Source organism: Pteronotus mesoamericanus, unplaced genomic scaffold, assembly GCF_021234165.1.
Source record: "Pteronotus mesoamericanus isolate MK-2021 breed Mesoamerican mustached bat unplaced genomic scaffold, CSHL_Meso_final contig_25, whole genome shotgun sequence".
NCBI classification, from domain to species: Eukaryota; Metazoa; Chordata; class Mammalia; order Chiroptera; family Mormoopidae; genus Pteronotus; species Pteronotus mesoamericanus.
In genome coordinates, this window is record NW_026555105.1 from 92,988 (window position 1) to 116,027 (window position 23,040).

The following is a 23,040-nucleotide window of genomic DNA, read 5'->3' on the forward strand; positions in this document are numbered from 1 at the left end:
GGCGGCCTCCGTGGGGGCGGCCCGTTCCGGAAGGCCAGGCCGGGCCGCGGGGCTGGAGCACGGCCGCTGGCCGGCCTCCCGAGGGGCCGCGGGCCCCGATCCGCCTGGGGACTGCAGAGTCCCCGGAAGTGAAAGTGCGTCCCACGTGCAGAGACCCTGAAGTTCCATCCTGAAGAAAGAGTGACTGTAGAGAAACCGGGGGCGGCGTCTGCGTGGCGCGTTGGGTTTCTTGGGACCGGCGGCACGAGCCAGGGCGCAGGGCACAGGGCGCGGGACTCGGGCATCGACGGGAAACCCGCGCTGGCTGGCAGGCGTTGCTAAGAAAGCGGAAGGGGCGTGGAGTGAGGGTGCAGCTGCAGAGAACTTGTGTCCGGGGGCGGGAAGGAGGGACCCCCAGCTCCAGGCAGGAAGGGGCAGTTCTGTTAAGAACGGCAGAAGTGTGTGCAGACAGGAGGAGGTGTAAAAGGAGCCAGCAAGTGTGTGAGCCATGCCCACGTTCCAAAGGGCCATGCCAGCCCCGTGGCACCCCCAGGAGATGCCACCCCAACACGCTGGCACGAAGGGACCCCCTCCCGCCCCTCCCGCGGTGGACGTGGAGGCGTGGAGCCAGCGGGACCACTGGGCAGCGTGTCCTTGTGTGTCCAGCAGTCCCGCGCTGAGAGAGGGAGCACGTGCAGGTAACACAGGTTGGGAAGCTTCGCAGCTTTACTGATAACAGCGCAAACTGGAAAGAACCTAAAGGTTTGTGAGGCGGCTGGTCCGCGCCCTGGGACGCACTCAGCGACGCCTGCTTCGCTGTGGGGCCCTGAGGCTGTTCTCCCCGGGCGGGAAGCCAGGTCCCGGGGCCCCTCCCGTAGGCGCGAGCTTCTGGCGGAAGCTCGGCTGCAGCAGCAGGGTCGCCGCGGGCCCCCAGGCACAGGTTGGCGGGAACCTGGGAGGTCGCCCTAGTGGCAGTGGCTGTGCACCCGTGCGCGTGCGAACCGCCCCCAGCGGGCGCCTGCCTGGGCACGTTGCACCCTCTCTGCGCTGCCCCTGGGTGGGGCTGTGTGGGAAGGTCACAGGGGCCTTTTCTGCCTGCCCTGGGGTCATGCAGTTTGGGAGGAGGGCTGCATGGGGGTGGCGGCCGGCGTGGCCCTTGTTGGTGTGAAGGCCAGGTCAGCGGAGCGAGGCGCTGGGTGGCGCGCTGCCCGCCGGCAGGTCTGCGTCTGGTAGCCGGACCTCCCCCTTTCCTTTTACAACTAAGGCGGAGAGCGGAGCGGGGCCCTGCTGGCCTGCGGGTCGGGGGGTTGTGCCTGGGCCGGGCGGCGAGGTGGGGGCGGCAGGCAGCCCTGTCCCCCCTGCCTCGCCTGTCCCCCGGGGAAGGCCGCGGGTCCCTCGGGGGCCGTGCACCGCGCCCGCGGCCCTGGCAGTGGGCGGTCCCGAGAAGGAGCCGCGCACATGATCTGTGCTTCCAGGTTTTCAGGTATCTGCTTTCTTCCCGAGTCCCACGTGCGCTCCGTGGAAAACGCGACACCGGCAGAAATGTGTGGCGCGGGGGGGACAACATTGGCGGTGTTCTTGTCCCCGAGAGACCTTCACAGTCTCCCCCGACATTGTCCCCTGACTTCTTTGGTTGGCACGACTTCCACGGACATGCTGTGAGGTTCTGTTCGCGTGTCCAGGGCCGATTGAGTGCCCGCCCTGTGCTGGGCACTGTCCCCGTACAGGGGAGCACGTGCCACCAAGTGCGGACCCCAGGAGGCGGGGCAGGGCAGGGCGTGGAGGGGAGCGGGGGTTTGCGGGGTGGCGAGGGCAGCCTCTCGGAAGACGATGGGGCAGGGAGCCCCGCGTGCCGGCCCAGGGACCTTCCCGGTGGCGGGCTGAGCTGCACCCCGGGAGCAGCCGGAGGGGACAGTGGCGAGGGATTGAAAGGGGGGCAGCCCCGCCCCGCGCCCCCTGCCGCCACCCGCGCGTTTCCCTCCACGCGCAGCCTGTTAATGGAGGAAGTCACCACCTCCTGTCGGTGCCACAGCGAAGATGTCGCCGTGCTCAGGGTGCTGTCTGGCGCGGTCGCAGCAGGAGAGCTGGCGGTGCGGAGGGGCTGGGCCAGAGACCCCGGCCTCCGGCGTCGGCCGGGCGCTGGGCGGGGCGCTGGGCTGGGGCGCGGGGTGTGTGCCCCCTGCGGCCGCCAGGCGGGTGGGGCTCCTGTCTGGTTGCCTTCCCGGTGACGTGGGACCGGGCCCATGGGCCCTGAGGTGCTGCAGGCTCACCTGCACCTGTAGGTCAGCGCACACGCACCTTTTCGGGGGTGTAATCCGCGCGCAGTGGCATGTGCCCGCTGCGCGCGTCCCGGCTGAGTGTTGAGAAGTGTGTGCCCGTCTTCCCACCATCGCCACGCGACGTGGGCGGCCCTGCCGGCCCCCGGCGCCAGGCCTGGCGTGGCGGACCCTTCAGCCTCTGCCCGGTAGTTGGGTTTGGTCTTTCTAGAATCTCACGCAGTCTCGGCTCACAGGCTGTGGTGTGTCCTTCCTCCTCCGTGGGCTGCTCATGGCAGCGGCGTGTCTGTACTGGCTGTGGCCCACGTTCGGACACGCCGTGCCCCCGCCTGTGGTGGGCAGGAGCTCCCGTGTGGATGGATGTGCCCGCTCACCGCCCTCGGGCGCACGCCGGGCGGGGGCCGAGCCGCGTGGCCGGTGTGCGATCTGCCTCTGCAGGGGCCGCCGGCACTAACCCCGCGTGGCCCGGGGGTGCCGTCGCCCCGTCTGCCACACGCGTTGTCCTCGCTGGGGCCGGGCCTGTGCGCACGCAGCAGCACTCACCCTCCGTGCACAGCTCTGCGAGGCTGAGCCGCCACGCGAACCGTGGCCTGTCCCCTCAGCACGCTGCCGTAGCGCGCCCCGGGGAGCCGGCCCCCTCCGCCCTCGTCCCCGCGCTGCCGGCCCCGTCAGGACGCTGCTGCCCCTCGGAGGGTTTCGCGTCTCTGAAATGGCCGTCCCGTCCGGCCCCACGTGCGGAGCCGGGGCCCGGGAGCCTGCCCCGGGCGCTGCGGGTGCAGGAGGCCCCGCCCTCTCTGCCGAGGCCCCCGGGCACCAGCTCTGCACTGTTTGCAGCCCCGAGTGTTAGGAAGGTGCTTCTCAGAGACAGGCCTGCGCGTCTGCGGGGGAACCCGAGGTTCCGACTCTCTCGGGGGGACACCAGGAGAGGGCTGTGCGTCTGGCAAGTGCCTGCCAGCCCCCCGAGTGGACGGTCAGGCGGTCCAGAGCGGCCGCGCCCACCCCCCGCCCCCCGTCGGAGTGCTGTTTCCCATCCCTGCCCAGCGCTACTGTGGTCAGTCGCCTTAACTTTAGCCCGTTCTGGGTGTGAGGCCAGCCCTGTGAGGCTTTAATTTGCATCTCCCCAGTGACTAGGGCCGTGCGCCTTTTCACGGGCTTATTGGGCATTTGCATATCTTTGGTGAAGCATCTATTCAGATTCTCTGTCTGTGTTTTTAAATGGGTTGTTTGTTTTATTATTATTGATTTGATAAGAATTGTAAAAATACATTCTCACTGAAGTCTTCTGTGAGGTTGGATTGTTTCCTAAACACTTTCTCTGGGCCTGTGGCCTTTGCCTGCGCCTCACAGCGCGGTTCTGAGCGCGGCCTTTTGCTCCAGGAAGCCTGGCGCTCCCTCCGCTTCCTTGAGAGCTCCTGGGTTGTCAGGGACGCCTGTGCCCAGTGCGGGGCACAGGATTTCCCCCCATGTTTTCTTCAAGAAGCTTTTATGGTCCTCGCTGTCACCCGGTCCGATTTAAGTTCCAGATAGTTGTAAAGGAAGGGCTGAGGTTTACTTATTTTCTGCAGGACACCCAGGTATTCCTGCCCTGTTTGCTGGCTCTGTTGGTCTCTGGCCACGTCTGCTGAAAATATGTGGCCCCTGTCTGTTCGGGCTGTGCCTGGGCTTGTCCTGGGCCGTCGTTGGCACATCTGCCCCAGGTGGTAGAAACTTGACCGGTGTAGCCCATCGGACGGGCCAGGGCTGAGACTGAACCTCCTCCCCGCTCTTTTTCAAAAGTGTTTATGGCTGTATTTCCCTATGAGTTGTAGAATCAGCTCGTCCGTTTCTGCAGAAAGTCCTCCAGCACCTTGCCGGGGACCGGGTGGGGTCTGTGTGTGGGCTTGGTCACAGTCTCCTGGCCCACGGGCGTGGTCAGTGCCCCCGTTTCTGCAGGTCCTTCAGAGCTGCCCGCACCGTTGTTTCGGTTTTCAGTGCTTGTCCTTCACGTGTTTTGCGAAGTAGGTCCTTATTTTCATGTCATACAAATGGTGTTTTTGAAGATGGCAATTTCCAGTTATTTGTTGCTGGCATTTAGAAACATAACCCCTTTCTGAGTACTGATGTAAATAAACCCCGTGGCCTCCCTGAGCCCACGTGCCGGTTCTCAGCGGTGCTGCGGCTTCCTCGGGGCTCTAAAAGGACAGGCGCAGTGCCCGCCATGCTCCGCCCCTCCGGGTCAGCACGCGCTCGGTCTCGTTCCTGCCGCTCGGAGCAGGCGGGGGGCGGGCATGCGGGCACCACGCTTCCCGTTGGGGGGCAGTCGCCGCCCCCCCGCTCCTGTCCCATGGCAGCTCTGGGTTTTCCGAGAGGCCCCTGGTTGGGCTGAGGAGTTCCCTTCTTCCTCGTTGGCGCGGCCTTGCGCTGTGAGCGACGTGTGCCCTTGGCCAGTGCTGCTCTCCCTTCGCTGACGCTCTGGACCTGTGTGGGTCCAGGGACCGTGTCAGCCTGTGTGGAAGTGTGTGGCATCAGTCAGGACCCCTCTTCCACCTCCTCGTCCCCCCCGCCCCGGCAGGGGCCCGCGTGTGCGTGTGTGCGGGGTCCTTAGGCACACCACTGTGTCTGGGAACCTCTAGGGGACGTGCTGCTGAGGCCCCAGGTTTCACCAAGACTGGGCGCTGTCTGTGTGGGGAGGCGGTGGGGAAGGAAGGTGTCGGGCCCCAGCTGCGTCTCAGGCTGGCCTGCTCTGCGACCCCCGCCCTGGGGTTTGCAAGGGCAGCCGGCAGGCGTGGGCCGGAAACCCCGTCTGGAGGCCAGAGGGAGCCGGGAGGCAGCCGCCTGTCGTGGGGCTTTCGTTGGCGTGTGTATGTGGATCAGCCGTTGTCTTTGCTGGTCCTCGGCGTGGAAGCATCGACGGCCCCGGGGAGGTGGCCTCGACCTGTGCGTCAGCCCGGTCGGCACTGGCCTCTCATTGCTCCTGCCCTGCCCGGGCCGGCTGTGCTCGCAGCTGGGTTGGCGGGCGCGCTTTGAAATTCTCTTCTCTTCTCTTCTCCGGACAGCAGATAAAAAGCCGGGGATACCGTGGACTGACCTGGGCGCTTTCCTGTGCAGACAGGCCTCCCGCGGGATGTCACGGGTGCCCCCAGACGGGGGGTTTATGAGCAGTGTTCTCACACGACTGGAAAATGATTTCGATTTTGGGGCTGTTTTAAGTTATGTGTGCGCTCACACTGTGCGTGTTAGACTTGACGTCGCGAAGCTAGGCCGTGTTGCGTGCGGTGATGAGACATCTGTGCCATCCCTTGCGTCTGTTCAGTGGACGTGCCGGGGTTCACAGCGCTGCCCCTGGCTCTGGGCAGTGAGGACGCACCTCGTGGCCCCTGTGCCCCCGTGCGGCTCCCAGCCCGCCCGGCACCCGGCGCCCGGTCACACCCTCTGTTGCATGTTGTCCGGTCTTGTCTGCCGCCTGGCCAGCTCCATGCGCTGTGGTCCTCTGGCTGCCCTGCTGGCCCAGACCCGGCGGGCCCTGCACCTTACGGCCCTGGTGGGTACGTGTGCCCTCTCCTGAGGCCGGGGCCATGCCCATGCCCACACCTGGCACTGCGTGACTGAGACTGTGCGTGTCTGCAGGGGAGGCCGTGGGGTCCCGGGGTAGCAGGGCCCCGCCACGAGGGGCTTGTCCCCGAGCCCCAGGGCAGATGAGGGTGCTGGGACTGCACCCGTTCACCTCGTCCATGCCTCCCCTGGCCTTTCCCCCAGCCAAACTCGTGCCATCTGTGTTTGCGTCTGGAGAGCAGAGCACGTCCTGGCTCCGGTTTTCATCAGGACAGACGGCAGCCTTAGAGGGGAGACGTCCCACACTCCGCTCTCCCCGCCGACTCCCCTGTCCTGACCGGCTCATCAGAGCGCTGTGGCTCGTAGCGGACGTGGGGTTGGTGTTTGCGGGTGCCAGCCTGTGCCTTCCTGCGTTCTTGGGGACACTGGCAAAAAAGTTGGTGGCTTCTACCCGTTGGTGGTGTCTTACATGTTCAGCGCGCCCTGGGGAAGGCGTCTGGCGGGTGCGAGGGGCTTCGGGTGGGAGCGCAGAGCCGCTCTGCTTCCAGCCCCGACGGGCTCGCACGCCCGCACTCACACCCTCGCCCCCCACGCTCGCTCACGCTTGCCGTAAATTGTACATCACACGTCAGTGTGTTTGTGCGTTGATAACTTTGTAATCGTACCAAAGTGTGTTAGTCATTTAAAGCTGTACTTACAGAGGTATAAGGTGCTGCTGCGTGTGGGCGTGTCGGGGCACAAAGCAGCCCCGGAGGGATGAGGGCGGGGGCCGCCAGCCCCACTCCGTGCACCAGCAGTGGGACCCCTGTGGCCATGTGCTGCGGCCACCGCGTGCTCTCCCCCGAGCAGACCCTGTCCTCGGGGCCCTGGGCCCACTTCCCTGTGCAGCCCGGGGAGCCGCAGCTGCAGGAGTGGCAGCGCTGAGCCGCGCTCGTGGGGAGGGGCCGCGCCGACGTCATCAAGGCAGTGACATTGCCTGCACGGAGGGCTGTCGCCAGCTGCCTGGCTTGAGAGTGGCAGGAGGCCGTGGTTCTACCTGAGCAGACTGGTCACGTGCCCTGGCAGGGCCACCGAGTCGGAGGGCGGGTGGCCCCTGTAGCCTCTGTGTCGGGGGCAAGGGTGAAGGGCCGGGGCACTTACTGTCGCGTGCGCGTCCTTTCCGCGTCAGTAGGTGACGTGTGCCCACTACTGTGTGCCAGCGTGTGCTGAGCTGTCATGACTCTATGACTTAGATGTTCGTGAAGGTGAAGTTGGTGGGTGTGCAGTGAACCGACGCAGAAATGCTTTTGCCAAGGACACTGTCCCGTTCTGAAGGCACAGAACCGGAGAGGACAGTTCCGTGGGGAGGACTGTGTGGCCTGGGGCGGCCTTCCCTCTGGGCTCCGGGCTCTGTCCAGGCTCCTCCTCCGCCCGTCTTTCTGTGGGTGCCGCGCGGGGTGACCTCAGGGTGAGTCCTCCGCCGTGTTTCAGACAGTGCCTCTTGTGTCTCTGCTCTGCTCCCTTCTCCGGGTCTTGCGAGCCAGCGTCAGGGCTCAGGGGCAGTTCCCGTCTGCAGGGCTCGTTGTGCAGGGCTTTGCCTGCTGTACCTCCGCTTCGCAGACTCTGCCGTCCGCCCGTCACGGCGCTGGCGGCCCTCGCTGGGCGCAGGGTGAGCGCAGGACTCCGGGCCCTGTGCCTGCCATTGCGTCCTGGGCCGCTTTCCCAGGTGACGTGCCCTTCCAGGGCCGTGTGTGAGAACAGTGCGTGCAAGGGACCGTGACGGGCTTGCTTGTGCTGAAGCGCATCCCCAGCAGGGATTCTTCCAGGGGAAGGTCCTCAGGCGCGTCCAAAACTGCCTGGTTCATGTGCTGGGCAGCCTGGGCTGACCTACATTTTCGTTCCGGATACAGTAAAAAAGTTGGCATGAGAGGCATCAGAAAACCTGCTCCTGGGTAGGAACACTTGGCCTCGCCTTGAACTTTGGTGGGTCAGGGAGGGGAGGGCCCGTGCAGCCCTTCAGATCTGGTGACCGAGCCTGGGCAGAGATGGGGGACATGGTCTCCCACTGCTCCTGCCACTTACCACCCAGGGGGGACACCCTGGGCCCCCAAGCAGGTGGCTCTCGGGGGCCCTGTGGGAACAGCAAGCGTGCGAGGTGCAGGCACGGCTGGCGGCGAGGCCTCTGTGGCGCTGGTGGGGGCTCCACGCTGCGCAGCATGACCTTAAAACCTGAGCTTCCCTGATAACGAAACACAGAAACTAGCTTGAGTTTCCACTGATAAGGAAATTACAGATACCTTCTGGGTGAAATACTATGTAACCACCGAAAATTATGTTTTTGAAGAATGTTCAGTGACAGGACATTCTTATGATGTAAGGAGTGAAAAGAAGAGAATACATTGCCCTGGCTGGACTGGTGGGGCTCAGTGGATTGAGCGCTGGCCTGCGAAGCAAGGGGTTGCTGGTTCGATTCCCAGTCGGGGCCCAGGCCTGGGTTGCAGGCCAGGTCCCCCGTGGCGGGTGTGTGAGAGGCAACCGCACATGGATGTTTCTCTCCCACCCTTCCTCTCTCTAAAAATAAATAAACCTTTAAAAAAAAAGAACACAAAGCTGAACACCCAGAGGACGACCTCGGTGGTCTCTGAGCACGCTGTCCCCGTGCGGTGCAGGCAGCCCTGTGCAGCCCCAGTGACCACGGGCGGGCGTGGGGCGCTCATTGGGGAAGGTCCTTCCTACTTGTGTGGCTCCTCCTTCCTCCAGTTTCCCCTCACGCACGGAATGAGAATGTGGGTTGTCTCTCCTTGACTGAGCGCGTCACTCCTTGTGCGGACTGTGGCCGTGGTGTCCTGTGACCCGAGGGCAGAGGAGGGGCACCGCACGGAACTGGCCGGGGGGCTGGGGGCCTCGGCCTGGGGGTGCGGGGAGGGCGCCCCTGCGTGGTGGGTGTGACCAGGGGCAGAGCCCCAGTCTGCGCCTCCTGCCGTGCCCTGGCTGCCTCTGGGAATTGACCTGTTGGCCTCACTTGGCCACGCTGGCCGGCAGGCAGGCCGGAAGGGTGTTTTGAAGTGGAGGCTGTGTGCTGCCCCCCCTCCCCCGACGTGAGGGCCGGGGGAGCGTGGCCCATGGGACGCAGCCCTCCTCGGCCTCCGTTGGAACGATGCGCCAGAGGGCGCGTGCGGCGTGGGGGAAGGCGCTGGGGGTGCCAGCCGCTGCTTCGGGGTGCCCCCGGCCAGCCTCGGTGGGCCTCTGAACGGCAGGTCCCTTCCCTCCTGGGTCAGGGTGGCGGGCGTCCCCGGGCCCAGGGGCAGCCTGTAAGCTCAGGCTGTTATTTCTTCTCAAGTTTTCGTCTGAAATTCTTCAGTTACATTTTGAGAGAAAGTTGTGCCTCTTGGCCTCTGCGTAGATCCTGGGCAGCTACGTGTTGGGCGTGAGGAATCACACCCAGAGTTTACGAGATCTGGAGCTGTGACCGTGTCACCGGAACACGGCGCTGGCGTGGCTGTCGGTGTTCCGACGCTTGCAGGGCCGCTGAGCGCGTCCAGCTCTCTGTCCGTGACGGCGATGCACTGTGCCAGGGCAGCCAGCGGGGAGCCCCCCCGATCCCCGTCCCGGGCCCCTACGCCAGGCCAGCGCGTGCAGACACTCCCCTCCCCTGGGGGCGTGTGCAGAGCAGAGCGCCTCACCGCATCTCGGCTGCACTGCAGCCTGGCAGGTACCCGTTACTTCTGTGGTCCTTCCACTTTCTGTAGATGTAACTTTTTAATCCCCAAAGCACCTGGTGGTCGGCGTACATGTGTCGACGGCTGTGCTAACGAGTGTGACGTTGGGGCGGTAAGCCGTGGGAACTGCCGAGCCTCACTTGGTGCTGGTCCTGCTGGTGGGGACGCTTGGCGTCCAGAATCCATGAGAAGGAGCAGGGGGTCCCGCATGGACGGATGAGCGTGACGGCTGGTAGCCCCGAGAGGATGGCGTCGGGGCGCTTACCAGGCTTTCACTTTCGTGGTCTCCGTCCCAGGCGTGGCCTGGGTGGCGGCGGGGCGGGCCCCTGACGTCCTGCGCCTGTGCCCGCCTAACTGGGGCACTGGGCTGGGGAGGGCAGCCTGGTCCTTGGCTGGGAGGTGATTTCAGCGTGGCTTCGTTTAAAAGGGATGGCCGTGGACAGAAGAGGTGGTTCTCTGGGGGCTGGGGTCAGGGCGGGAGCCCGAGGAGGGCCTGGCACTTCGGGGCTCCTGACAGGTGCGGGAGGGGGGCCTGGCGCCAGCAGGGCCCTCAGCCTGACGCCCCTTCTGAGAATTCCTCTGCCGGCCGAGCCCTGGGGGAGGGCGGGGCTCGGCCACCAGGGCGGTGCGACGCCCCCACCCGGCCGGGGTGCTGGGCCGGTGCTGCAGCCCCGCCCGGCGGAGAGTGTGGGTCCCCTGTCACGGCTCCGTCGTGCGTGGAAAGTCAGTGCGCTGTTAGACACTGCCGTTGCTGCGGCTGATCACCTCGGGGCTCTCCACTCGCTTGCTGGTGTTTGAAGCTAAAGTGAATGCCAAACCTGCGCGCTTGGGTTTGCTTTGCAGCCGTGTGGCTCAGGCGTGTATGGTGTGAGTGGTTCTCCCTGTCTGCGTGGGGGGGCCCCTGCCCCCCAGCTGAGGACACCCCACAGCCGGAGGGCACGGCGCCTGGGCTCCACGGGGTCCAGCTGCTGGAAGGAGGAGTTGTTTGGGGCTTCGCAGGACAGCTGGCTGGGAAGCCCCCGGGGGTGGCCACACCTTTCAGGTCTCAGCTGCCCGTCAGGAAGTGGGAGGGGGAGGGCTGGAGGGACCTGTCCCGGGCAGTGTTGGGTCTGAGGCCCCAGCCAGCAGCCTGTGTGCGGGAGAGGGTGCTCCGGGGGCTCTGCTAGCCCTGGGTGTCCTGGCTCCTCCCCGAGGGTGTGCCTGCCCCAAGGCTGCGCGGGTGGCCGAGGAGGACAGCGAGGCAGGCAGGAGCCGGCTCACAGGCAAGGAGGTACGGTTGTTCCCCAAGTTCTGCGACGCCGGCCCTGCCCGCGTCCTTGTCCCGCGCTCCATCCTTGGCAAGAGTTTCCTCGTCCGGTGGCTCTGTCTCACCCCGGTCCCCCTTCCTCCTCAGTGCCGCCTGGCCTCTCGGCAGAGCCACTGCTTCCTGGGCGCTGACGCCAGGTGTCCTTTGTCCCCAGGTATGGTCCTCGTGCGCAGCGAGAATGGGCAGTTGCTCATGATCCCTCAGCAGGCCCTGGCCCAGATGCAGGCGCAGGCGCACGCCCAGGCGCAGCCTCAGACCGCCGTGGCGCCCCGCCCCGCCACCCCCACAAGTGCCCCGCCCGTCCAGATCTCTGCTGTCCAGGTGAGTGCGCGCCCCGTGCTGCCCCGGGTGCCTGCGGCTGGCGTCCGGGACGGCCCTGCCCGGAGGGGTCGGCTCTGAGTCCCCACGTGGGGACGCTCGCCCCGGCCCTGCCCTTCTCCCCGTGACTCCACCGCCTGTGCCTCGGTTTCCTCTCTGCAGCGGGACAGCGCAGTGGTGCTGATGGCACCGGCCGGTCCACACCTCTAGCTGAGGCCCTGCGCTGGCCTAGCGGTTAGGGGCCCCGGGAGAGCGCCGGCTCTCCCAGGCGCACGCAGGCGCGGGGCTGTGCGGGAGGACGGCCCGATGCAGGAGAGCGTGCCGGGCTGGCCGCGTGTCCGGGCCCTTGCTGTGGCGTGATTTCCCGGTGGGCATGGCCGGCACGTCCCGCCCCTGCCGTCCACGAGGCCGTCCTGGCTGCCGCTGTCTTTCTGCTGTCCTCGGCTAGTCGGCTGGCTGGGGGCTGGCGCGGGGGCTGGAAGCCTCTAGAAGACGCCTTCCTCTGCGACCTTGGCCGTGCTGCCTCTGGGCGGGCGTGCCTGCGCTGAGGTGGCTCAGGGAGCGCCCCTGAACTGGGGTCTGCGGCCGCTCAGCCCGCTCCCCGAGTCTGCTGTCAGGTGTGAGGCGGGCGTCGGGGGCCCGTGGCATCCTTTCCGCTCTGGTTGCGCGCGTCGGCGTCCGGCTGTCGGCCTCGCGGTCCTTTTGCTCAGGACTCGAGCTGCCTTCCTGTCGGGGCTCAGGTGTGACCAGTCTTTAGAACCAGGGACACGTGCTGCTTCTTGCCTTGGTCACTCCTTTCCGTGTTTGGGCACGAGGTCCCAGGAAGCCCCCACGGGGACCGAGTCCCCAGATGCATGTGTCCTTTAAGGACCGCGTCACCAGCTTTGATGAAGGCGTCTGAGGCATTTCCCTCACACACTGCAAGCCTGCGCTTTGCCTTTGGTAACAAGCACTTAGAATTCGGGCGGCTCTGTTGAGAATTGTGCCTGAACTGTAGACGCCCGAGAGTTTCTGGTGCTGTGTTCAGGGTTGATGTGGGGAGCGCTGGGTGGTGGGCAGTCACCGTTGCTCCTTTTAGATGAGTCTCGCTTGTTTTCTAGGCACCTGGGACCCCGATTATTGCCCGGCAGGTGACCCCAACGACCATAATTAAGCAGGTGTCTCAGGCCCAGACGACGGTCCAGCCCGCGGCTGCGCTGCAGCGCTCGCCCGGAGTGCAGGTGAGGCGCGGCGTCCTGGCCGCGGGGACCGGCCGCGAGGTGCGTGCAGGGCGGGAGGCAGAGTCTTGGGAGGAAGGTTTTCTGAAGACAGTGGTTTCCCCTGACGATGGGCACACGCTGGGCCAGGGCTCCCTCTCTCGGAAGCTGCGCTGAGTCAGCTGCTGGGGCACCTGCGGGAGCTTCCCCCCAGGCCAGAGCCTGTCGCGTCACCTTGTTGACGCGTGACTGTGAGGCTCCCCCGAGGCCGGGACAGCCCCGAGGGGGGAGTCCGCGTGTACTGGGCGCCTGCGAAGGCCGCTGGTGGCGGCGCTGCCATGGACCCCGTCCTGGCCTCGCTGTGCACGTGCCGTCCTCACTGGGGCGCGTGGCAACATGCCCGCCCCTGCCCGCTGAGCTCGGGGAGACGGGAGGGGCTGGTGGCAGCCGGTGGGGTTGGAGCAGCCAGAAGCAGGGCGGCTGCAGCGGGCGAGGTGGCCTTTGGAGTGAGCGCGGTGAGCGCAGGGCTGTGGCCTCGGCTGGGTGTCGCCAGGCGTCTGCGAGGGCCAGGACTGCGCTTCGACGTGTTGCCGGCCCGGCGTGATTTCCACGGCAGCGCTTGGCAGCCGGCTCTGTCCCCTCCTCTGGACGAGGAAACCGCGGCCCGGGGAGGGGGGTGCGTGGCGGGTGGAGGGCCCGGAGCAGCCTGCGCCGGGCTCGCCTCTCCCTGCGTCCTGTGTCCCTTCCCCTCGGGCGTCTGCACTGGGTGTCGTTTAAGCTGGGAAGCTGCGCCCAGGCGTCGGGGACTTTGCAGGACGCCGGCTTCAGCCTCAGGTTCCGTATGATTGGCGCGTCCGCGTTCCAGCTCGGTGAGAGGCGTTTCTAGAGGGCGGTGAAGCTTAGTCAGCTCTGCATCTGCTTCTGTGCAGTGTCTCAGTGTCGGATGTGGGGACAGGCTTGGTGTGAAGAAAAGCTTGGGGGAGGGGCGCCCACCCGCCCCGCGTTGCCCCCTGCTGCCCAGTGGCGGCGGCGGCGGCGGCGGCAGCGGCAGCGGCGTGGTCTCCCCCTGTTCCCCCCGAGGCTCGAGTCCGGGGTTTGCCGCTGCTGACAGGCAATGGTTCAGGCTTCACATTACCAGGGACAGAAGACAGGCTGTGCAGGAAGCCCGTCGGGTTACCACCTGCAGCCCCCTGGGCCCCCGAGCGGGTGCCCAGGACGGCCCGTTCGGGGGGCGGGGGCCGGGTCAGTGCTCCGACGGGATGCTGGGACGCCCACCTGAGGCCCGCGGAAGGGTCGCACTGTCCCTGCCCCCAGGGGTCGTAAGAGAGGGGTGTTTAAAGAATAGGAGGGGCAATGGAGAAGACCGGTGAACACGGTGGCACCGGGCCGGCCTCGCGGCCGGGCGCCCGTTAGTTCAGCACGTGGCCCTCTGTCCGGCTCCCGCCCCGCGCTCCCGTTGTGCGCCAGCCTCTCTTGTGCTGCTTCCTGGTGAGGCTCCCGGTGGGACTCGCTCTCGGGGAGCAAGGAGGGGCCGGCCCGGCGGCCGTGGGGCCGGGGCCCCAGCGTAGCCCGCCCCGGGGCTGCCCTCCCGCCAGGCTTCGGACTGCCGAGCGGGGGCGTTCCGGCTGTTGTTTCTCTGGTGGCTGTACTTTCTGAGCACGAGGTCTGGTTCGCGTGTCAGAGGTGATTTGTGTTGGTCACCGCAGGACTTTCAGGACCCACTTCCGAGAACCAGGTTCTTTCCGTCAATGGGCCTTCCCGGTTTCCGCTGCAAGTGCGGACTCTACGTCTCGGGCACTGAGGACGGCAGTGCCGGGTGCGGCCTGCCGGTGTCTGTGGGTCCCCCTGCCTCTACACACACGGCCGGCAGGGCCCATCGCGGAGGACGCGCGCCCCCCAGGCGCACGGCCGCTGCCTGCAGCCTCTGTTCACCTCGTGTTTTGGGTTCTTGCAGCCGCAGCTCGTTCTGGGGGGCGCTGCCCAGACAGCTTCGCTTGGGACGGCGGCGGCTGTTCAGACGGGGACACCTCAGCGGACCGTCCCAGGGGCCACGACCGCCTCCACGGCGGCCACGGTGAGTGCTGCCCCGTGCGCCCTGCAGGCCGGCCGCGTGGGTGGAGGCCCCGGCAGTGGCGCTGCAGGAGGCACACGCGGGCCGTGGGAGCGGCGCCCGCAGAGCAGCGCGCCCGTCGTCCCCGTTCAGCGCCTGCGGACCAGGCAGCGCACGCTCCCGGGAGCGTTTTCCTCTTTCTTTGCCGCGTGTTCCCATCAGCCTCAGTGGCCGTGGCCCACACCTCAGCGCCTTTCATTGCGCGTTTGGGCAGATGCGGCCTTTCTTCCCGATGGGCAGCATTGCGCTGCCTGTCGCAGGGACCCGCCTCTGTGCGGAGCGGCTTTGACCTGGGCACCGCCCTGGCGGGGACTTGCCTGCTGAGCGGGGTGTGGGCGGGACCCCCCATGGGCGCCCGTTGGGTTTGCCCCGCTGGCAGCAGGCCAGGAGAGTCCCCGTGGCAAGGTTTAGAGGAGAGAGACACGTTTCCCACGCGTGTGTCATAGGTAAACCACAGCGGTGATGAGAATCTGCTTCTGAGGCTTTCTCACTGGCGTCTTCTTAACTTGAATTCAGGAAACGATGGAAAACGTGAAGAAGTGTAAGAACTTTCTGTCCACGTTGATAAAGCTGGCCTCGTCCGGGAAACAGTCCACGGAGACGGCGGCCAACGTGAAGGAGCTGGTGCAGCACCTGCTGGTAAGAGCTTTGTCACCAGTTCTGTCCTGCAGGTGACATGAAGGCCGTCCTGGGGCCCTGCAGGAGGGCCAGGCGCCTGGGCAGGACGTCCCGCCAGAGCCCCGGCGTGCAGGGCTTCCCTTCCGGAGGTTTGGGGCCTACATGGGGTGTCGTGTCCAAGGAAAGGTGCCCTGACCCCCTGCCCCTGTGCAGCAGCTCTGGCCGTGACGGGGAGGTCCCTGCGGGCTGATCTGCTCCTGGCAGCATGTCGAGTGACAGCTGGGTGAGGGGACCAGCCGTGGGCTGGCCAGCGCCGCCGCTGAGCGCCCAGTGCGCGGCCGGGACACGCTGTTGGCCAGAGCCTGCAGCGCTGACGCTCCGGTGGCCTCCGTGCCGCCAGGCCTGGCGAGAGCGCAGGGACCGTGGGCCCGGAGAGTGGAGCGCACTGGGCCAGGGGCTCGGGCCTGGGCTCCTGTTCGCGCAGGGCCTTCATGTCTATTTCATTTTTCAGGACGGAAAAATTGAAGCCGAAGATTTCACCAGTCGGCTCTACCGAGAACTCAATTCTTCACCTCAACCTTACCTTGTGCCTTTCCTGAAGGTAACGGCGAGGCCCGTGGCCCGTCCCTGTGCCTGTCGGGGCAGGGGGTGGGGTGGGCCGCACAGTTGGCACCTGCGCGTTGGAAGCTTACAGTGCCCTGTGGCTGGGTGCCCGCTGTCCTCTTTGAAGCGTTTTTGGGAGTTGGGGACCTCAGCGCCGGGGGTGTGCTGGGGCGTCGCAGAGCAAGCACAGGGTCAGTGCGCCGGGTGGTCCGTGGGGGGCCCTGGCCCACCGGGGACCCCGGGTTTCAGCAGCACCGGCTGCCCTTGAGGGGGTCTCCATGCCCTGACGTTCTCACGGGCAGCGCGGAAGCGCCATGCTGTCTCCCTGAGTGCGGTCCCGCTCGGTGCCGGTGGGTGGGGGGGACTGCATCAGACGCCCGGCCTCCGAGGCGGCCCCCGCGGGCGCTGACACCTCCGCTCTCCAGCGCGCGTTTCTGCGTTGGGGAGAGGAGACCTGACGCTGCTCCGCCCGCCGACCCTGTGTCTGCTTCCGCCCAGAGGAGCTTGCCCGCCTTGAGACAGCTGACCCCGGACTCCGCGGCCTTCATCCAGCAGAGCCAGCAGCAGCCGCCGCCCGCCCCGCAGGCCACCACCGCGCTCACGGCCGTGGTGCTCAGCGGCTCCGTCCAGCGCACGGCCGGGAAGACGGCCGCCGCCGTGACCAGCGCCCTCCAGCCCCCTGTCATCAGCCTCGCGCAGCCCACACAGGTTGGCGCTGGCAAGCAGGGGCAGCCCACGCCACTGGTATGCAGGCGACAGCCCCTCGCCCTGCCCGGCCGCCCACCACGGCCCCGGGAGGCCTGCGGGGCAGCCCTGGGTGTGCGCTTCGCGGTTGGCTCGGTGGCCGGGTGCGGGCCTCCGTTCCTTGGCGACATGATGTAAGCAGGTGGCCAGTCCCTCACCTGTGTTGTTCGGGGTGTTCCTGGTTTAAAGGGACGTGGTGTGCTTGTAGCGACTCTTACCTGGACGTACCTTGGCTTAGGAGCAATGGTCCAGCCCCAAGAAACAGTGTGTACTAGTGCTGGTCGCGCAGGTGGCCGTGGGGGCCTTTGAGTTGCAGTGCAGGCCGGCTCTCGGCGAGTTTGGCCTTGGTGCCCGGCGGCCGCAGAGGCATCAGGATGCCGTTGCGCGTTCGTGGCCGGGTGAGCCCGTCCTCGGACGGCTGCAGCCACAGCAAGGCTATCTTTGCTCCTGTAGGCGGATCGGGGGCAGATGAAAAGAGTTTGTTCCTCTAGAGCCACTTACAGGTGAACATAGCACAGGCTCCTTGGCACTTACTGGCAGGTGTGGAGTGTTCTTTATGGTGGCCCAACATCGTGACCCAGTGGGTGATCGAATCCACATGGGGCCCTGTCGCCTGCTCAGGGTGAAACCTGCTTGGATTTTGCCTGGATTTTCAGTGAGGAAGCAGGGTGACCGGGTGGCAGGGAGGTTGTGAGCGGTCGGGGCTGGAGGTGCCTCGTGGCAGCTCCATGTTCCTTCTCACTCCCGAGGGGTGGGGGGGGGGGCACATTGCTCCGCCTTCTGCTTTTGTGCAGCGTCGCGACAGAGCTGCCCTGTTCAGCTGCCACGGGGGCTGGTTTACGCAAAAGCTGGCTTCTCTTGAAGAGACCCTGTGGGAAGCCACTCTCTGTCAGAGGTCAGCCTTTGGTGTGTGGCGTGTGTGACGTCACCAGTGTTCCCGGGCTTCAGAGGCCGCGTCGAGCAGCAGGGTCCTTTCTGCGTTCCGCTCTGCGGGTTTGGTGTGCATGCAGTCAGCCTTGGGCGGCCGGACCCGGGCCTGACCGGTTTCCTGCTTTCCCTGAAGCCTGTATAGATGGGAAAGCTGGGAGCTTTTCCCTGGGTTTGTGGCTAAACCTGACCTGACGCGTCTGAGGTATTGCCTTTACTCATCCTGCACAGTGCGAATTTTTACAGGTTTTCTTGCAGAAATAGCTTGTTTTTAAAGAGAGGGGAAGGCGGTGGGAGAGGTGGACAGAGAGAGAGAGAGAGAGAGAGAGAGAGAGAGAGAGAGAAACATGGATGTGAGAGAGAAGCACCCATTGGTTGTCTTTCATTGGCACCCTGACTGGGGACTGAACCCACAACCCACAACCCACGCACATGCCCCGACTGGGAATCGAACTGGTGACCCTTCAGCTTGGAGGACGATGGTCAGCCCGCTGAGCTGCACCCGCAGGGGCTGCAGAAGCCGTTTGATCCCAGGGCACTGCCCCACCCGTCTAGGCTTGCCCCGTAACACACCCACCGGGTTACCCTTGGAGACCTCAGAAGCTGGGTCCTGAAACTCCTGGCCCAGAGGTTTGGGCCTGGCTGCGTGAGGGCAGCTGTGTGGCGTTGGAAGGGGCCTTCGTGTCAGGGCCTCGCGGGGAGCGCTCAGTCCCAGCAGGGGCGGGGTGCCGCTGCGTGCCGGGGCGGGCCTGGCTGGGCAGGGGGACAGGTACAGGGGCAGGCAGGAGGGCGAGTGCGCGCTTGGTGGTAGAGTCAGAGGCAGGCGGAGCCCCGCGGGCCGTGCCGCGAGGGGAGTGCCAGGCGCACAGCCGGGTGGGGCTCTGGCCACATCTGGTGGGCAGTAGGAGAGGCCCGTCTTTAGGGTCAAGTTCAAGGCAGGATACAGGGAATCTAGCCTCGCCCCAGCGTGAACGCCACCTCACCTCTTAGAGAAAGTGAGGAGGAGAAACAGAGACTTGCCCTGTAGACCCCCGTGGCCATATCACCTCCCTGACAGGTGGGGGGAAGTGGCCTCTCCCCAGCTGGGTCATGTGCTTGTCCAGCCAGCGAATCTGACCCGAGGCGCTGGTGGGTGCCGGTGTCTGACCTTGTCCCCACCTGGGCCACGGCAGGGGGACGGCTGGGGACAGGGCATCAGCTGCTGCCGCTGCTGCTCACGGGGCGGTGGCTTTGCCTCAGGTGATCCAGCAGCCGCCCAAGCCCGGAGCCCTGATCCGGCCCCCGCAGGTGACGCTGACGCAGACGCCCATGGTGGCCCTCCGGCAGCCGCACAGCCGCATCGTGCTGACCACGCCGCAGCAGATCCAGCTGAACCCGCTGCAGCCAGGTGAGGCCGTGCTGCCAGGGCCGCCCGCCGCCTCCCCGCCCTCTGGTCTTCTTGCCCTTCTGGGACGCACGCAGAGAAACCGGCCCTTCTAGCCGCTGAAGTGTGTGCGTCAGTGGCGCTGACGACCCCGCGGTGCTGCCCACCGTCGCCTCTGCCTGGCGGTGCAGGAATCAGAGGCTTGAGGGACGCCACCTCCACTGTCACCCGTCAGTTAGAGTCGGAAATCCGTCCCCTGTGGGACCCTGAAGGCAGTGGGTGGGGACCCGTCCCGCCTGGGTGCTCCAGGCACTGGAGCCGCGCTCCCGGTCTCCGCCATACGCGGCAGGACACGCGCGCACGCACGTCAGGGGCCTTCCTCTGTCCCTTGTTTTGCAGTCCCGGTGGTGAAACCTGCTGTGTTACCTGGAACCAAAGCCCTTTCTGCTGTCTCGGCCCAGGCAGCTGCTGCTCAGAAGAATAAACTCAAGGAGCCCGGGGGCGGCTCGTTCCGGTGAGGATTTCCTCTGTGAGGCCCCAGGACGGCCATCGGCACAGCCTCGCGGCCCCGTCTTCCAAGAGCACACAGTCACGCTGCGCGCTGCCTCATGCCCGCGGCGGCCTGCTCGGGGTCTCCCGGCCAGGAGTCCAGGTGTTGGGCGTGGCAGGGGAAGGGCTGCCACGGTGACCACCATACGATGAGGCCGTAGGAAGTGTCAGGGGTCAGGAGGCTTTGCAGGGCCTTCCGCTCCTCTCTGCCTGCGAAGCCTGGCTCGGGGGCAGCGTTGCGGTGCAGGGAGGGGGGCGTGCTGCAGCCAGGGTGGGGTCCCCCATAGATCAGCACTGCAAGTGGACAGGCTCGGAAGCCTCGGCTTCCCCTGGAGTGAAACGCAGCGTGGAGGGGGGCCGCGTGGCCCCTGTGGGGGTGTGGGTCGGAATGGGGCGCGCAGCGGGAGGGGGTCAGCTTGTGGTTCCGTGTAGACAGGTCTGAGGTCGGCACACAGGGAAGGGCCCCGCCCCCCCCACCGAAGGAGCCAGGAGCAGTGACACCTCGTGGCAGCGAGCACCCAGGTGGTCAGATCTCACCTTCTAAGTGTGCAGGGCGCCTCAGAAAGGCAGCCCCGGGGCCTGGATCAGGAGAAGGCGAGGGGGCTGGCGTGTCTCCTTAGGTCAGAGAGCAGGGCTGGGCCAGGTCAGAGCTCACAGAGGTGGCCGGAGCGGCTTCCCTCCTGCTGGCCGCTGTGTAGGAACGGACAGTACCCACGGCGAAGGCAGGAGGTCAGGAGCCCATAAAAGGAGTAAACTGATAGTTTACAAGGAGTGGGATGTGGCACGCTGTTTCCGAGGGCACACGCGTGCACACACACTGGGTTGTCACTAACCAACCCTGAGGGGCGGGGGGCCCTGATGGTGGGGAAGCTGGCCGGAGGCCTCAGGGCTGGGGCTCAGAGGACATGTTAGCGAGGGGCCTGTGAAGCCCAGTCTGCGGAGGCCGAGGCAGTGAACGGGGCATGACCTGTGTGAAATTCCTGCTGAAGGTGCGTTCCCACATCTTGTCATGAGGGGACCTCAGTCCGATGGAAAACAAGGACAAACTACAGAACAAGTGGCCCGTGACCTTCCAAGCGTGAAAGGCCTGAGGGTCAAGGAAGGGCTGCGGAGGGCGCCCAGCCTAGGGAGGCAGAAGAGGCGCAGAGGGAAAGGCAGCGCGTGGCTCCGGCAGGGCCCGCTGCCGTGGGCGATGCCCTGGGCCAGTCAGCCGGAAAGGGCGGGTCAGCGTGGCTGGGGGTCTGCGAGCGCGGGGGGCCTGCTTGCTGAGGGCGCCTGGCTCTGCCCGGGATGCCTTTGTCCACAGGGGGCTCCAGGGCGCTGTGTCGGGTTTTCAGCGCACCCTCAAGTGGCTCAGGAAGAAGTTCTTCGTGTTGTGCGCCAGCTTCCCTGAGAGTCTGTGGTTGTATTGTGAATAAGTGAATGATCGTGATTTTACAAAAGGGTTCCACTTGGGGGAGCTCCTTGAGCAGTGAGGAGAGTATCGTTGGGTTTTGCTGTCTGAACTTTGGGGGAAGCCTGTGCTCACACTCATTCATCTGTATGCAGAGACTCACGTCTGCTCTGACCCCGAGTGGGTGTTCCTCTAAAACACCAGGTTTACCGTCCAGGAAGACCCTGGGCTTCCTCGGTCAGGTGACAGCGCGGTACACGAGGCAGCTGGTGGGACACATGCCCGGGCAGCCACGCGCTGTACTTTCTGCAAGGGGCCCCTCCACCCCCAGTCATAGCCCCTAAGTCGGGACCAGCTGAGTGTGCTCCTGCGGCAGCCCTGGCTCCGTAGAGTCATCTTCTCCTCTTGTCTGAAGGGACGACGATGACATCAACGACGTGGCGTCGATGGCTGGAGTCAACCTGTCGGAAGAAAGTGCAAGAATTTTAGCCACAAACTCTGAGTTGGTGGGCACACTCACGCGGTCCTGCAAAGATGAAACCTTCCTCCTCCCAGCGCCTTTGCAGAGAAGGATATTAGAAATAGGTACGTTCCAGCCTCGTGGCTGTCACTGGATATCTGTATCCCTCTGTGGGTTTGGTGGGCACCACGACCCTCGTGCTTAGGGTCAAGCTGCCCCGCCAGCAGCTCTCCGCCATGTGATTTGGCCGGGTCGTGCCGTGCCGTCCATGCGGTCGGCGGTGACGGTGCTGAGCCCGCGGGCCTCCCGGGGCTGCCCGAGGCTGCGCAGGGCAGCCGAGTGGGGGGGGAGAAGTGCTGAGATGCCTGCACCGTTGCCTGGCCCCCAGGTAAGAAACACGGCATCACGGAGTTGCACCCTGATGTGGTGAGTTACGTGTCACACGCCACGCAGCAGAGGCTACAGAACCTCGTGGAAAAAATATCAGAAACGGCCCAGCAGAAAAACTTCTCTTACAAGGTAACGTGCTGCTCTCCGGACGGGCTGTCCTGCTGTCCCCGCACAGGCAGGCGGCTGTGCCGGCTCGTGGGGGTTCCTGCAGAGCGGGGTCTGGGAAGATCCCCCTCCTGTGGCCGCACAGTGCTGTCGGGCTCCATGGCCCAGGCTGGGAGGGTGGAGAGGGGCAGCCAGACAGAGGCGGGGGTGACCTTCAGCTTGGACACGATGGGGTCTTGGGCCTGGGTTGCCCCGGGGTTCCCAGCTAAAGCTGCAGGCGAGGGCTGCGGCCCGCTCCAGTGACTCAGACATCGGCCCTTGTGTTCTGTGGAGGGTCAGCCGCACCAGAGGCCCAGGCTCCATAGCAGAGGTCAGAGCGCACGCTGCTTGCTCTGCAGCTGCGAGCACTGTCCACGGGCATCGTGGGCAGCACAGGCCCGCGCGACTGCACCTGCAGAGCGGCAGTTAGAATGGAAGCGGGGGCCGTTCCGCTTTAGAATGTTCATGTTACTGTAAAAATGTTTAAATATCACTTGACTGAAACATCGAAGTGTACGCCGAGGAACGTCCCCGTGAGCTCACTGGGCCTTTGCCTCCTTGTGTGAAACTGCGGCGCACGTCGGGTGCAGTGTCGGGGTGCACGGGAGGGATTCAGGTCTGGGAGGCAGCGCTGTGGGGACTGGACCCCGGGAGGGGTTCACTGACTGTCCCATTGGGTTTCCAGTTCGTGACAAACCCTTTTTTCACCTTTGTAGGATGATGACAGATATGAGCAGGCAAGTGATGTCCGGGCTCAGCTCAAATTTTTTGAACAGCTTGATCAAATTGAGAAACAGAGGAAAGATGAGCAGGAAAGAGAGATCTTAATGCGAGCAGCCAAGGCAAGTGTTTGCAGTTGGCCAGGGTGTCCTGGGTACCCCAGTCGGCCTCGGGGGTCCATTCAGCCAGTGTTCTGGGCACCACGGATGCCCTCTGAGTTCCTGGGTGGCCAGAGTGATGTGTGGGGTGCCGCTGGGAGCAGGGCTCAGGCACGAGGCCTCAGGAACCATGGCATTTAGGGCAGGGCCTGTCCTGGTGCCCTATCCTCAAGTCCCATCCAGTTAGGTCCCTGCAGCTGGCAGGCTTGTCAGAGACCCTGTCTTTGTTTTTCTGTCCAAATGATATCGCTTTTAGAAGAATTATGTTTGTTTTTATTTCTCATGATATGCAATACAAATTTTATCTTTTGGTCTTAAGCATTTAAACAATTTAATATGTTTTCTGTCATGACCTTGGTATTGTTATATTGTAAATAAGATAATGCGTTTGTCAGGTGATGAACCTTTAGGACATAACTTACATTTCTTCTTTATTTCTCTGAAAAATAGTCTCGGTCCAGGCAAGAGGATCCGGAACAATTACGGCTGAAACAGAAGGCGAAAGAGGTAAGGGCCTTTCGTGGTCAGGGAACCTTGTCTGCCACTGGAGATACGTG

The 23,040-nt window shown here is 65.1% G+C and overlaps 1 protein-coding gene across 1 annotated transcript in view; it reads left to right on the forward strand.

The window, feature by feature from the left end:
• Positions 1-23,040, forward strand: part of TAF4 (TATA-box binding protein associated factor 4) — a 52,528-nt gene that overhangs the window by 15,274 nt on the left and 14,214 nt on the right. Inside the window, 12 exon segments of the mRNA XM_054573546.1 lie at positions 10,945-11,111; positions 12,209-12,328; positions 14,259-14,378; positions 14,931-15,053; positions 15,544-15,633; positions 16,134-16,379; positions 18,546-18,693; positions 19,069-19,183; positions 21,027-21,196; positions 21,460-21,590; positions 22,322-22,447; positions 22,934-22,990. Of these exon segments, the coding sequence (XP_054429521.1) occupies positions 10,945-11,111; positions 12,209-12,328; positions 14,259-14,378; positions 14,931-15,053; positions 15,544-15,633; positions 16,134-16,379; positions 18,546-18,693; positions 19,069-19,183; positions 21,027-21,196; positions 21,460-21,590; positions 22,322-22,447; positions 22,934-22,990 (1,613 nt within the window).